The 14,622-nt window shown below is 55.4% G+C and overlaps 1 protein-coding gene across 22 annotated transcripts in view; it reads right to left on the bottom strand.

The window, feature by feature from the left end:
- CACNA1G (calcium voltage-gated channel subunit alpha1 G) overlaps positions 1–3,745 on the bottom strand; it is a 146,463-nt gene extending 142,718 nt beyond the window's left edge. For 21 of the 22 annotated variants that reach the window (XR_005628241.1, XR_005628240.1, XR_005628242.1 and 18 more), the window contains exon 1: positions 3,042–3,283. Coding sequence is in view for 19 of the 22 variants with exons in the window: in XM_039716029.1 (XP_039571963.1) it covers positions 3,042–3,283 (242 nt within the window). In the remaining 3 variants the exon portion in view is untranslated. Of the gene's footprint in view, positions 1–3,041 lie in introns of all 22 variants that reach the window. The other variant, XM_039716014.1, reaches the window with a different exon arrangement.
- Positions 3,746–14,622: the final 10,877 nt, after the last annotated feature.

Below are 14,622 nucleotides of genomic sequence, written 5' to 3'. Positions count from 1 at the left end.
CACCAGGAATATGCAGGCTGCCATCCAGGCTCGTCCCCTCCTGGCTCCCAGAGAGGTTTTCACTCAAAGATCACAATGGAGTGGAGGGAGAAGCAAGTTCAGAGTTAAAAACACCAAGGTTTCAGGCTCTGGAAAATTTCTGGACCAGGACAAACTTCATGACCTCCTTCTAGCCTTAAGGGAGAGGAGGAGCAGGAGAGCAACACAGTACCCCACATCTCTGCTGCAGACAGCAAGAACTGCTCTAGACAGAAACATGGCAGAAAACCCTCAAAAAACACATGGACAGGACTTTGCATCCCTGCTGGGCACTCAGCACCTCAGCCATCACCCTCCCCTGGCCCGGCCTCAGGTACCACAGCCACCCTGACTGCCTGGGCAGGGATACAGAGCAGAATCCCAGGAGTTCCAGCTGCACTTTGGGGGTACAAGCTGTCCTTCCTGGGCAAGAGTGGGTCCTGCACCTGCTCCTGATGCCCCATCAACAGTAAATTTCATCAGTCAGATTAGAGCACCACAAATCTGCCTGGAAAGGCCCCGGGCTCTGCATCTCCACAAGCACAGCTCAAAGCAGAGTCCTCCCATCCAGTTTCTGAAAGGTAAAATCCACCTCAGGGAGTGGCAGAAGGCAGGGAAAGCTCCAAACTGCCCGGAGCTGGGGCAGGATTCACCACCCACTCAGCCAAAGCACTGTCACTCCTCCTCAGGGCAGCTGGTGGCAACAAAGACTTTCCAGCAACGTGATTACATGGCTTTAACAGCGAGGCACAATTCCTAGAAGGTTACAGCCTGAGAAGGGCCACCACACTGAAGAAAAAAAATAAAAGTAATAAATATAAACAGGAGCAGGCTCAGCTCCAGCCCTGGAGAGGCAGAAAGGCAAAGGGATGAGTAAGACAATGCTCTGCTGAACAACCCAGCAAGTGATGGGGGACACAGTGCAGGTACCAAAGTAGCTACTGTGCTCCTCTCATCTGAAGGCTGAACTGCCTTATTTATTTATTTATTTATTTATTTATTGTGTTGTTTTAAAATAAACTCCCCCAATTCTGGGTCAGTGACCCTGAAAACAAGCAGCTGCATGCAGCCACATTACTCAAAGATCCACAGCATCATCCTTGTGGCCCCAGCAAGACCCTTTCTCTGTCAGTAACAAGTGAAAAATTGGCGACAAAAATCCCAGCTGGTGGGACTGCACTTAATGTTCATCCCTGACTCACAGTGCTGTTTGCAGGTGCCCACAACACCACTAATTTTCCAAGGACAAAAGTAAATCAGATTGTTTTTGCAGCCACAGAGGAGAAAACATATTTCAAGCCGTTACTGGGGTGGGGGATTTTACTGAAAACACTAAAACATGCAGATGTTAACATCAGATTCAAAACAGCATATCAAAGATTAAAAATTTATAAAAATTAAATTTAAAAAGAAACAAAACAAAACAAACAAAAAAAAACATAAATACTTGGAAACATATTTAAACCAGAAATCATAAATATTATTAGTCATAGTAGGCAACAAGAACACACTGACTTGCAGCCTGTCGTTAATATTTCTTTCCAAAACAGAAGGCTTCACAAAGTTGTGAGATTTTCTAAGATGTTTAAATAAAGGCAGTTTGAACTGCTTAGCTGGTCTGAAAGAGATCTGGGGAGAAGCTGCTGAGAGTATTCATGACTGGGAAGAGAAATCTTGGATTTTTCCCTCCTGGGGGACATTTTAGGAGAGAAGGCAGCCTGTTTATCAGAGAAATCTTTGCTGAAGCTCAAGTAAACCAATATTCACAACTCCAGCAGACCGAGCACACCAACCTCAGCTGAGATGCAATCCCTAACAGCCCCTGCACAGCAGGAGTGGAGAAGGACTCGCACAGGGCATTCTGGTGCTCTGTACCATTTAACATGTCCTCCGTGCCGCTGCACAGCCTCTCCCCCTCCAGATGTGGGGCTGCTGCCCAGCCCGCTCGCCTGCCTCTGGCTCAGCACGGCCGCGGGAACTTCCCGGGCACTGCTGCCTCTCCTGCACCACCCCTGCTGGGAGCCACAGCGCTTCATTTCACTGCCTTTCGGGGTTTCGTTCCTACATAAAAATATAATAAATGAAACTGGGATTTGGGGATGCTAAGATACTCGGAATGCTAGGAGCCATGCGGAAGCCATGTGCTGGCTGCAACTCAACTCCAAAGGGAAGCTTTAAAGACACCAAAACTGTGGAAAGAAGAATTTTTTCTATTGTCTGCTCTATTTTTTTTTTTCCCTCCACCCCCCTCCTTTTGAAAGCTTAAACTTGACTAAAGCGGCTCGGCCTGTGCCAGAGCAGACAGGGAGCTTGGAAGGAGATCAGAAGCCTTTGGGGGGTCGTGGCTCAGCCTAGGATGTGACAAACAGCTGCCCTTGGCCAATGCACGCCCAGGACCATGACCCCCACCCTGCCCCGACCCGTCCAAACAAGGAGCATCCCCAGGGACCGCCGAGAACGGGCCCTTCGACGGGCCTCGAGCACCCTGAATTATTCAGGGACCCTCGGGCTGGCCAGCAAAGCAACCCCCAAAACCTCCGCCTCCCTCCAGACCGCACCCGTCTCGCAAACCCTCAGGGAAGGGACCAGAGAGCCTAAAATGGGCGAGAAACGGGGTCAAGAAGGAAAAACCGATCCTCAAGGCAAGAGAGCGGGGTCGGGTCCCTCCGTGTGTCGGGGGAGCAGGACCAGAGACGGTCGATGCCCGGGGGAGATGGTGCCCAGCAGCTCCCACCCGAGTCCCTGCTGGAGCCGCGGCCGAGGGAGGGGAGCCCGGCAGGAGGGGAGCCCGACACGGACGGCCGAGCCCCCGCAACAGCTCGGAAAACTTCCCTGGCGAGCAGCGGGGATGGGGGGAGCGTCTCCGGGTGCCGCCCGCTGCCCTGGGGACGGCGGGTGACGGCTCCTTCCTTCCCCATCACCCGGCGGGCTCCACACGGGAGGAATTCCCTCCCTGCCGGCCGCTCCGGGGCCGCGGGGGCCCCGTGGGGCTTACCTCGCCGCCGAACACCTGCAAAGGATACGGGTTACAGACCAAGCGGAGGCACCAGCTCCGCGGCCGGCTCTCCTGGCTCAGGTAGAAAAAGACGACGGGGGCCAGCGCCGGGTAGGGCAGCGCCTCCGCCTCCGAGTCGCCGCTGCCCGCCTCCCTGTCCCCCGGCCCCGGCTGGCCCCCGGCCCCGGACAGGTCATTAAGGCGGATGAAAGTCTTGGCTCTGCCCGGCTCCGAATCCTCCTCGGCCGCTCGCGGTCCATCTTCGTCCATCCTCCGGCCGGCGGCCCCGGGGGAGCCGGGGCGACGCGGGGCGAGCCGGTGGGACGCCTAGAGTGGCGCGGCCATGGCGGGGCAGGGGGGCTGGGGGATGCGGCGGGGCGGCTTCAGCGCCGGGGTGGCATGGCCGGGCGAGCCACTGCCTCTCCCCCCGCCGGGGCCGGGCCGCCCCCCTCCTCCTGCCCTGCTGTCTGCGGGCTCCGTAGCTCCTCCTCGCCGTGCTTTCGGGGCCCCGAGCCGCGGGCAGGGAGGCGGCGGCGGGGCGGCCCCCGCTGCCGGTGCTGGCCCCCACCCGGGGGGCGGCCCGGCCCTAGCTGCTCTGCCTGTCCCCCCTGCTGCCCAACATCTGCCCGGGGCGCTGGGATGCCGCCCGGTGCCGCGGGGACGGGCGGCGGCGGAGGATGCTCCCGCGGCGGCCGCGCCGAGCCGAGCGCTCCGCACAGCTGGATCCCTCACTCCAACTTCAAGTCCCGGCTCCTCCTCCCCCCGCCGCCAATGGGGGCTCGCCCGCGGCCCCCCGGAGCCTCCCCATTGGCTGCCGCGCCTGTCAGTCACCCAGCACAGCTGGACGGGCAGCGCGGTCCCGGCGGGGCTGGACGGGGCGCACCCGGGACCCGGCACCGGCACCGGGCACCGGCACCGGGACTGGGCAGTCCCTGCCCTGCGGGGCTGCGGGGGAGAACGGGGAGACGAAGAGCGGGGGCAGGGAAGAGCGAGAAAGCCGCACGCTGCCGCAGGCAGGCCAGCCCCGGTGGGACCCTGCAGCGAGCACCGGGAGAGGGAGAGCCGGGGGCAGGCAGGAGGGAGAGATGCGGAGGGAACGGACTGCCCCGACCGGCCTCTGCCGCGGGAGAGGAGAGCGCCGGGAGAGCAAGGCCGGCAGGGCCGGAGTGCCGAGAGCACTGCCGGAGCCGGTGCGGAGCCCCCCGAGCGCTCCTGAGCCCCGCAGGAGATCCTCGCCCCGCTGCGGGTCCCAGGGGCTGCCGGCCGGGAGCGGAGAGCGCGCTGCTGGGCTCGGTGCAGCTCTCCCCCCTTCCCAGGCTCCGGCTGGGAGAGCGCTCGCCCGTCCCGAGCCGCTCGCCCCCACGCTGAGCGAGCACACGAGCCCGGCCAGCAGCTCGCAGAGGGGCTCGGCCCCGAGGAGGGGGACCCGTCACCCCCAGCTCGGCAGCAGCCGGTTCCCCCGGTTCCCCCGGTGCCCCCCGCTCGCAGGACGCGGCCGCAGCTCCCTCTGCCGGTGCCAGTCCCGGCCGCCGCGGGAGCCGGCCCCGACGACGGGGACCGCGCTGCCAGCGCCCCGGGGGACAGGCGGGGGACACACGGGCACTGCCGGCCGCTGCCGAGTCACTTTCCTCCAGCGGGACCCGAGTAAAGGATTTTCTGCCAGCACCCGGCGTTTGGACATCCCCAGGCTGAGCCAGGACGCTGCTTCTAAATGCTTCGAATTTTTTTTTTCCACTTTAGAAACAGCTTTCTCACTCTTCCCCAGTAGCTGCTCCATCATATTTTTATAAATGTGAGCATGTCCTTCCCAAGAGCTCCAGCTAGGCCAAAAACACCTGCAAGAACAACAGGCAGATGCTCCTGTCTGACCCAAAATACCTTCTCTTGGCCAAATCCTGCTGGCCTAGGAGCACACTTGATCTTGGATTCACAGCCTGTGCTGTCCAACCCGAGACAAATCACATTGCTATTGGCAAAACTTCAAGGCCAGCCAGACTCTGCTGCAGAGCTGTGAGCGACAGTGTCCAGGCAGAGGAGATCAAATCTCTGTGCAGGGCCAGGAGACCCTCCTGCAAGCCCAGAGGGACACTGGTGTGACAGCACATGGCACATGTGACACCAGGCAAGCAGAGAGCTCATGACACAGGTGCTGAGGTCAGGCAGTCCCATTTTTTTACAGGTTTCTGAGCCATCCCCCCCTCTGGATGCTCTGTGTGCACGGAAGGGGCAGAGCTTGGCTGTCTTTGGCTCCTTCCTGCCACAGCCAAAGCACAGGAGCACGCCAGGAGCTCCCTGAGCCCCCAGCCAGCCCTGCCACAGTGGGGCACACCAGCCCTGGCACCTGTCCAGTGCCCTGGAGAGGCTCTGCCTTGCTCTCCCCCTGGACATGGAGCCTCACCCAGCTCCTGCCTTGCTCCCTGCTGAAGGCTTTTATTAAATACCTGCTCTTATTCTCCTTATCTTGTTCTAGGTAGCCACTCCAAGGCATCAGCCCCACCTCAGGTAGGTTAAAATCATTAAACCCCTGTGCAAGGGCTGTGCTGCTGTGGGAAGGGGGTCACATCCCTCCCCAAAGAGGCCAGCAGCCCTGTCCCCTGACTCCCAGCTCTGGATGGCAGGTCAGGCACCCTCCACGCCTCTTCCCCAGTCCTAACACAGCAGCTTCCCTCTCCCTGAGCCCCCAGCCAGCCCTGCCACAGTGGGGCACAGCCCAGCCCTGGCACCCTGGCAGAGCACAGCCCAGCAGCTGGGCTGTGGCACAAATGCAGCTCCCGGGAAGGTCCAGGAACACATTTGCATGTACAAGGTGCAGCCCTAGATCAAGCAATTTCCTCGCTACATATGTACAGCCTGGGCACAGCTGCTTTTGATCCGATCCTCTTTGTATCCCAATAATGTACAGAGAGCCTTTGTGTGTCGGTCTGTTTATTTAAATGGATTTGGAGCAAACATTTTTTTTTAATGCTGAAGCTTTGAGCCTCTAAGTGGGTTACCAGATTATATGCTGTCTTCATTTTAATTACATTTGGCTCGTTTTGTTTATTGCATACATTTTCAAGAATGATGCTTACCGTGAGAATTGGAAGCGTTTTGCTTTAGAAGATACCTGCCCTATAAAGGGATCCAACATCACACACGAGAGACGATGAAAACCTTCCCATCTCCAACAGCATTCTCCCTTCAACTAGGACAGGAAAAAAGAAGAGGATATACGGTGTGTCAAGCCTATATTTAAAGTGAAGCACTCAAGGAGGATCAAGCCTGCACCACCAGCCTAACAGGAGTTTGGCATGAGCTAATACTAAACAAAAAAGGTGTTCTTGCTAGGGGAAGAGTGATCTTGGCTGTGGATCTCAGAAGGATGAGCACCCAGAGCCTGGCACAGCACAGCCAGGATGTTCATTTGCCCACCCAGCACTGCCCAAGCCCATGGCATCTCCCCAGGGAGCCCTTCCCTTGTTCCCAGGCTACACCAGGAATTTGTCTTCCTCAGACAACAGGGTTTGTTTGAGGGGGGCTCAGCTTCCAGACAGAAGTGGAGTGATCTGTCAAGGACAGGCAACAGAGCTCCAGCCCAAAGCCTTGATGAGAAGGATGGAAAGCAGCAAGAAGTGACCCCGGAGACCAGAGCTGCACATTTAGGGATTTGGGATGTAAATGAGTAGAAATTTCAATACAGCATAAGGAACTAACGAGGTCACAGTCACCTCACATGCACAATCCTGGCCTTCTAATTAGACCAAAGATAGCACAGGAGGGAAGGGATGAGGGTGAGCCAGGGACAGCTTAAACAGTGGCAGGAATTTCAGGGGTATGGTGGTTTTGGAGGGGCAAGAGGAAGGGGACTTGTGCACTACAACATCAGTTATGCCCTCAACAGCAGTTGTGATGAGCCCCAAATTACTCAGCAGACCCTGAGAGGGACACCTGAAGAGGAGGAAGAGGAAGCAGCCCTGCTTTCATCCCAGCACAGCCCTCTCGCTCTGCTCCTCCACGTAGCTCAGGAGGTTTTTGTGGGGAGCACAGCCCTGCACTCTTTACCTTAGCAGTCCTTCTAGGAAAAGCATGATGAGCAACATTTCACGTCACGGGGGAGATTTCGCCAAGCTGATGCTCACCAAAAATGGCTCCAGCCCCAGCATGGTAATGGGATTTGGAATCAGCCACACAGGAGCTGCTGGGAGCTGCAGCAGGGGAAGCCTACATCTGTAAGCACTTTGGCAGGAGGAGGATTGAAGACAGCCTCAGCAGAGAGGCTGCAGCCCGATGGGAACCAGTCGCTATTTGTTTTGCTGTTGACACACAGCTGCAGTAGCTGTGGGTGATTTTAATAAGGCAGGACAATATTTCTATCAGTTCTGGGAGCTATAGATGGAACCCATACAGATCCAGCTCAGGGCTGAGTGATTAATCACAGCAAGGTCCAAAGCCCTTCTCATGCCTTGGAACTGGATGGAAAACACACATTTTGCTTTGGATGTCACAGTCTGGGGGCAGAGCAGGCCTCCCACAGCCATTCACAGGCTCAAGTGCTGGGGAAGAGCACTTAGAGAGCCGCAAATCTGCTCTGCCCTTGCTCCCCACCCCACCAGTGACAGCCAGTTGTGTGGGATCAGAGTCCCTGCTGTGCAAAGGGGCTCCTGGCTGCCCTGTCAGTGAGTTAACTCCCTGAGAAACACCACTCACACTATCTGAGGTGACACAGCGACAGCAGGGACACCCACCAAGCCCAGCCCCACACACACCCTGCTCCCTGCCCTCCCTGGTCCAGTGACCTGGCTGCTCCTCCCAGCCCCAGCCCTGCTGGGATGCTCCCGTACTCAGCACCTACAGCTCAAAGAACACTTTCCCCCCTATGGACAGCAGTGGAGGATCTGTGAGGAGCAACAGACCAGCCCCCTGTTCCAAACAGCACAAACCAGCACCTTAACTCCTCATAATCCCATCCAAACATCTCATTTCCCCCAAGAGGTCCTTTTGCTGATTCCCTCTGTCATCATCCAGACACTTTGATGCTCTTCCCAGTTATCCCATCAATGCCATGGTCTTCCCAGTCTGGTGCTGCATCCCCAAGCCCCAGGGGCTGGCACCAGGAACCACCACAGGATGTTTGGGAGAAACTCAATGAAACCAACTGCTAGAGGCCATAAGCAGGACTTCATCTTTCTTTTTTTTTTTTTTTTTTTTTTTTCCTCTTTAATGAATGTATTTATTGTCCCTCTCAATCTTTATTAAGTGAAGAGCCAGACAAGGAGTTGGAGGGAATATGCACTATGGCAGAAAGCACCACCACAGTGCAAGGGGACGCCCGTGACCAGTGCAATCCACTGGATGTGCATGAAAGAATTAATAATTTAGGCTTTTTTTTTTTTTTTTTTTTTTTTTTTTTTTCCTCTTTAATGAATGTGTTTATTGTCCCTCTCAATCTTTATTAAGTGAAGAGCCAGACAAGTGGTTAGAGGGAATATGCACTATGGCAGAAAGCACCACCACAGTGCAAGGGGACAAGGGGACACCCGTGACCAGTGCAATCCACTGGGTGTGCATGAAAGAATTAATAATTTAGGCTGGGGAATGTTTTTTGTTGGCAGATGACCAGCACTCTCCTACGTGATCAATGTTTGCACCTTGACTTCCTGGCACACAGTCAATCCATGCCTGAGCACGGCCTGAGTTTTGGGAACTGCTTTGTGTGAGAGGGCTGAGCCACTTGAGGCTGTGGCACTGATGTGGTTCATTCTCCTGAGAGAGCAAGGAGCTGACCCGAGCCCAGTTTCAGCTCTGGGGCTCAGAACTTAATTTATAATAAAAATCTCTCTGCCCCCGCCATCTTTAAAAAATTTACATTTCCCTTCACAACCTCTATTACCTGTGGAAAACACGAAGAGGAAAGGGAAGTACCCTTTCAAGGCTATTCTGTCTGGGCAGATTGGGTGTTTTAGTGGCTACATCCTGGCTCTGACCATCACAAGGCACAAAACCAGACCACCCCCCTCCCAGACAGCTCACAAGGACACAGCACTACACTGGATGTTGTCCCTGTTAAATATCCTCTCACATTTACCACGGCTTCCTCCCTCCAGCAGGAAAAGAAACTCTGCTGAATCCAGCAAAGATCAAGGCAGGTCCCTGTTCCAGTGCCCTGGAGAGGCTCTGCCTTGCTCTCCCCCTGACATGAAGCCTCACCCAGCTCCTGCCTTGCTCCCTGCTGAAGGCTTTTATTAAATATCTGCTCTTATTCTCCTTATTTTGTCCTTATCTTGTTCTAGGTAGCCACTCCAAGGCATCAGCCCCACCTCAGGTAGGTTAAAATCATTAAACCCCTGTGCAAGGGCTGTGCTGCTGTGGGAAGGGGGTCACATCCCTCCCCAAAGAGGCCAGCAGCCCTGTCCCCTGACTCCCAGCTCTGGATGGCAGGTCAGGCACCCTCCACACCTCTTCCCCAGTCCTAACACAGCAGCTTCCCTCTCCAGCCGGGGAGAAAATGACCCAAATGGCTTTAAAATAAATTAATATTAAATGAACATATGGCACAGATAGCAGTGACCAGCTGACATGGGACAAATGTCTCCCTTTCTCTGAGGAGCAGAGAATAGCTGGGACAGGGAAACCTGTCCCTAGGGCCAAGCCAGCAGGGTGCTGGGTCATGAGCAGGAGCTGGTGCCCTGCACCCTCTGCACATCTCATCCCAGTGGGTGCTGCCCCAGGCTGGCAGCTGCAGGCTGGAACATCTGGCATGGCTGGGATGGCAGGTTTTCCTCCAGGAAGGGGGCTCTGTACCCACAAATGATCTTGGCACCCCGAGTGCCACTGGCCCTTACACACCTCAAACTTTGCTCCCTCACTGCTTGGCCCCTGTCAGTTTTATTCATATTCCAGTTTACCTGTAAGAACTCTTGATGTGAAAAGCAGGGGATTTTTACTCCTTTTCTTCTGATACTTTTTTTTTTTTTTTATCATATGAGGCCTCTGTGGGAAATCTTTGTAATTAATAGCCCTTTAAAAGAAAATATAATTAAAAATAATGTGGAACATGACAAAGCCTGCCAGCAGCTCGCAGAGGGGGGCAGTGCACCTGAGTGGCTGAGGACACAGGTGCCCAGGTTGGGGTGTGGGGGTACTGCAAGGTGCTGGGGTGGGGTCATCCCAGCCTCACTGCACCCTAAAACAACTTCTACATCACCAAAGGCACTTGGACTTCTCTGTGCCACCCGTGGGGACATTGGGGTCCTTGGCATCACCCTCCTGTGGGAGATGGGCACGGGTGGCTCTGCTGGGACAAGGGGCTGAACAAAGTGCTGAGGCAAGTGGAGACCAAATCCCACCCTGCAATGGGTCCATACAGACCCAGGGAGCCCTCCTGGGTAGAGAACTCTGATTCTGACACCCTTAGAAAGCCAGGCATGGAGATCTGGCATGGTGGACCCCCACTGAAGCCTGTGCACCCCAGCCACCCTCCTGCAGGAGCTGAGAGCTGCAGAAGCAGGGAAGTGAGGACTGGCTCATTTAAATTTAATGTTGGTGAGGAGATCTTCCTCCTCCTTCCAGCAGAGAGCAGATGCAGCAAGGCATCTCTAAATCACTTCCCCAGCAGCAATGTGTGTGGTGATGTCATTTAGTTACTATTTCATAGGCAAACCTGAAATTTGTCCCTTTTAAAGACACATTGAGATGGAGCCTGGGCTTCTGTCACCAAAAATGTCCTGTTGGTCCCATCATTAGCCTCCTTTCAACATCAAGGCTGTTTTCTTCGTGGCACATAATCAAAAGAGCACTTTGAATTTTCAGCAGGGTTGGGTTTTTTTCACCTTCAGGATGCACGGGAACCCAGGCAGCAGAGGCAATGCCCCAAAGCCACGGGGACGTGCAGGGGATGTGCTGTGAGAGGTGGAGAGCAGCAGGGTGACCCCGGGAGTGAGCCAGCCCTGCAGCCCTGTGCTGCCCCTGCTCTGTGCCAGCTCCTGGCCCTGCTGCTGGGGAGGTGCTGCTGGCACCGGGGTGCTTTAGCCAGCTCCTCACGTTGTAGCTGGCCTCTCCCTGGCAGGAATCATCATTGTCTCAGCAAACCCAGGGCAGCACAGCAGCTTTGCCACCGGGGTTAACCCTGGGGGGGAGTGCTGGGTTTGGGGCTGGCCCCACAAGGACAGAGCCAGCAGGGACAAAATGACATTCTCAGGGGCAGAAGGTGCTCGGTCTGGTGGGGCAGGGCTGTCAGCTGCAGGGCAAAGCTGGTGGGGATCCAGCTGCCCTGTGGGGTGCAGGGGACACAAGGGAAGCTCCACACCACCAGGGCAGTCCAGCACCAGCCCCACGGCACTGCTCATGCCCTGCATGCTGCTACCAGAGCAGTTTGTCCCTGCACCCTCCCTTTTCTTGGGGTAATGAGTGGGTTTGGAGATCCCAAGGCATCGCAGCCCCAGCCTTTCCCAGGGGAGCTCTCCAAGGAGCAGCCCAACCTTCACAGCACCCAGGGATGGGGCAGAGGCTAGCAGGTGTCCCACCCCAGACACCAGCAGCCCCACAGCACAGCACAGGACACCAGCAGGACCAAAGCCTGTCCCTGCCTCCTGAGGGTTGTTGCAGTGGAAAGCCTGGACACGACTGTGTCCCTTGTGGCTTCATCTCCCCAGCACAGCCCTGGGCAAGCCCCCACACACCAGACCTGGCTACAGCACTCAGTCACCTCAGCAAGTCCCAAGACCTTCCCCAAGGTTTACCTTCCCACAGCACCCAGATCCTCTTTGCTTAGGACAGACACAGCTCACCCCCAAGGGGATCAGCTACCACCCAAAAATCACCCAGGGCATCCCCCCACCATGGGCCTGACCCATTTCACCACCTGAGTGTCCAGATGTGACAGCCCTGACCTGGCCCCAGCACGGACCAGTGATGCTTTAGTCCCCATCCCCACTCAAGGAGCAGCACAGTGCAGACACAATCCTGGCTTTATTTCAGTCCCTCCAGCAGCAGATCTCTCCCAGCCCTGGAGCTGCCCCTGCCCTTCTCCTGCCCCAGTTCCTGTATAATAGTGTGAGCAGACACAGAGCATTGCACGCACAGAGGAGCCAGCAATGAAAGGGAACATATTAATGCTCCCCTAACCAACAGAGGGGAGTTAATGACATCAAACTGGTTTGTTGTTGTTGGTTTTGATTATAATTTTTTAAGCTCTGGCTTCTATCTGTCATTACTGTTATATTGCATAACCTGGGAGAAATCTGAATGAAGTTAATACCTGCGGAGTGCAGTGCAGAATATTCATGTACTGTGAACCAGAATGAGGCAAATGTGAATCTTTATTACCAGTGGAGGTTGTTAAATATTTTATTTTCTGTTTGAGACACGCTGTGACACATGAAACTCAATTAGAATATAACTAAATCCCACTCTAAATTATAGATAAATGACAACAAATGAAGGGGAACAGCCTGAGCTCCCCAGTGCACAGCCTGGGGGAACAAGGGGGACAACTTTGAGAGGAGGACAGCCCCCTCAAGACACCTCCATCCCAGCCAGCAAGCAACAACACAGCAACGTGTTTCCTCTGCAGGGCTGATTTTTGCCCTAAGACATCCTGAGGGAGACCCTCAGGGAAGCAGGATGGATCCCATTTCTCTGCTAACCAGCTCATGCATCCACCTGAAACAGCCCCAGACTTCCCCCTGCCAATGCAGCACAAGAACTCCTGAGGCCCCTGTGCCTCAGCTATGTTTCCTTAAATCTGAATGTGCCTGGTAATAAAAACTACAGTAAAAAGGAAAGGCAGGTGTTAAGGGAAAATATGTACCAAGGGCCAAAGGCTGCACTGGTGCTGTGCTACAGAAATGCTGGGATTGTCTATCCTAAGCTAAGGACATGGTCAGGGATGGAAAATTAGGGGCTGAAAGGCCTTTGGGGTTAATTTTGCAATTATTTGTTCTGGGAGATGCTTGTCATCACTGGAGAGGCTGCATGGACTGAGTTTTAAGTGGCTGCTGGGACCAAGCAGAGCCTCTGAGCAACATCCCAGGGCAGACAGGCATGCTCTCAACCCAGACCAGCATTTTCTCCCTGACCCTGCCACAGTTCCCAGGATTCCTGCTGGGATTCCCCTTTGGTGGCCTTGTCAGAGTACCCAGCAGAAGCATCCCACCGTGTTGCCATGGAGATGGGGCTCAGGAGGAGCCTGGGTGCTGCACTCCTCTGGGGGGGCAGCAGGACCCCCACTGCCCTGCAGCCCTCCCCCTTGGCTGTCCTGGCAGATAGAAGGGACTTAGGGACTGCATCAGTGCCACAAGGATCTCACCCAGAAACACGGGAAGGGTCTGTGGGGGTGATCAAAGCCCTCATTAGTGGCAGTATCCAGGACCTTCACTAGCATGTGATGGGGGAGCCCAGAGCAGCGTGGCAGACAGGAGAGATGGCATGGAGAGAGAGCAGCACCCTCCTCGAGGGGTTTTTTGCCTGTGATTCTCAGATCTGCAAGCCACAAAGGACACCAGGCCCTTGCTGTCCTCTCCACCCCACTGCCCTGTGGGGGCTCTGCCAAAGCACTGCAGTCACAGGGACAGTGACACTGAACCTCTGCCCTGCACTGGCCTGGGTTAACCCAGCCACGCTCAGTGCTTTCCCTCCCTGGGGTGTCTTTCCAGCCTAATTGTCCCCTAATTTTGCCTCTTGTCTCCTTTTGCTCTGCCTCACTGCCTCTGCCTGCCTGCTCCCAGCACAGGGCTCTCCTCCTCCTCCTCATCCTGCCTCCCAGGCTGGCTCTCCCTGAGCTCCTCGCCAGCACTGGCCACAGAAAGCAAAGCAAGAACCCTCCCCCTGCCAGAGTTTAGCCCCTGACCGAGCCTGTCCATGGGCTAAAGGGTTTCCAAACACTGTGGGGACACCTTGCCAGGGCACATCCCATCCCCATGGGTTTGCTCCATTGATGCTCAGGCTGCAGCTTCACACAGCAGCCAAGACCCCTCCAGCACTTCTGTCTTTGTAGACTCCTTCTAAATTAGATTCTTCTCTTTATTATCCCTACCAAACCCTTAGGAGATGGAAAATAACTTTATCTCCATCTTTTTTTTCCCTTTTAATTTCTATTTTTTCACCAAAACATGGATTTTCTTTCTATTTTGGGAGTATACTCACCTGTTCTGGCCTTCTGGCTGCATCCCAGAGGCAGCACACCCCCAGCACATGGTGGGGGTAGCAGCTCCCACAGCCCTCAGCATTGATGGAGACCTCATTCACAGCCACTAAATTATGAGTTTTAAAGCACAAGATGGTGAGGAAGAGGAGCCAAGAGGGGTAGAAATCTGGGTGCTGTCAGCACCCTGAGCAGGCTCCCAGGAGGTACGAGAGGGCTGCATGAGAGAGCAGGGTCGGGTCCAAAGGCAAGAGCTGAGAGCTGCTCGTGCAGCCCCAGAGGGACAGGGATCCCTTGCCCCATCCCAGCCCAGCTGAGAGGCCACGCCACTGTCACTGGCCACACAGTCAGGGTGACATCAGTGCCCCTGCACCCAGCACCCTGCTCTCTCCAGGGCCCCGTGACTAATCTGGGATGCAGTGACCATTTTTAATAGGCTGACATAAATACTCATGGGCTGCCAGCTGTGAAAAGGGACCCTGCCTCGTGC

The sequence above is a fragment of the Passer montanus genome, unplaced genomic scaffold (genome assembly GCF_014805655.1).
Source record: "Passer montanus isolate IOZ18808 unplaced genomic scaffold, ASM1480565v1 scaffold35, whole genome shotgun sequence".
NCBI classification, from domain to species: Eukaryota; Metazoa; Chordata; class Aves; order Passeriformes; family Passeridae; genus Passer; species Passer montanus.
This window is presented reverse-complemented; position numbering and strand designations above follow the sequence as displayed.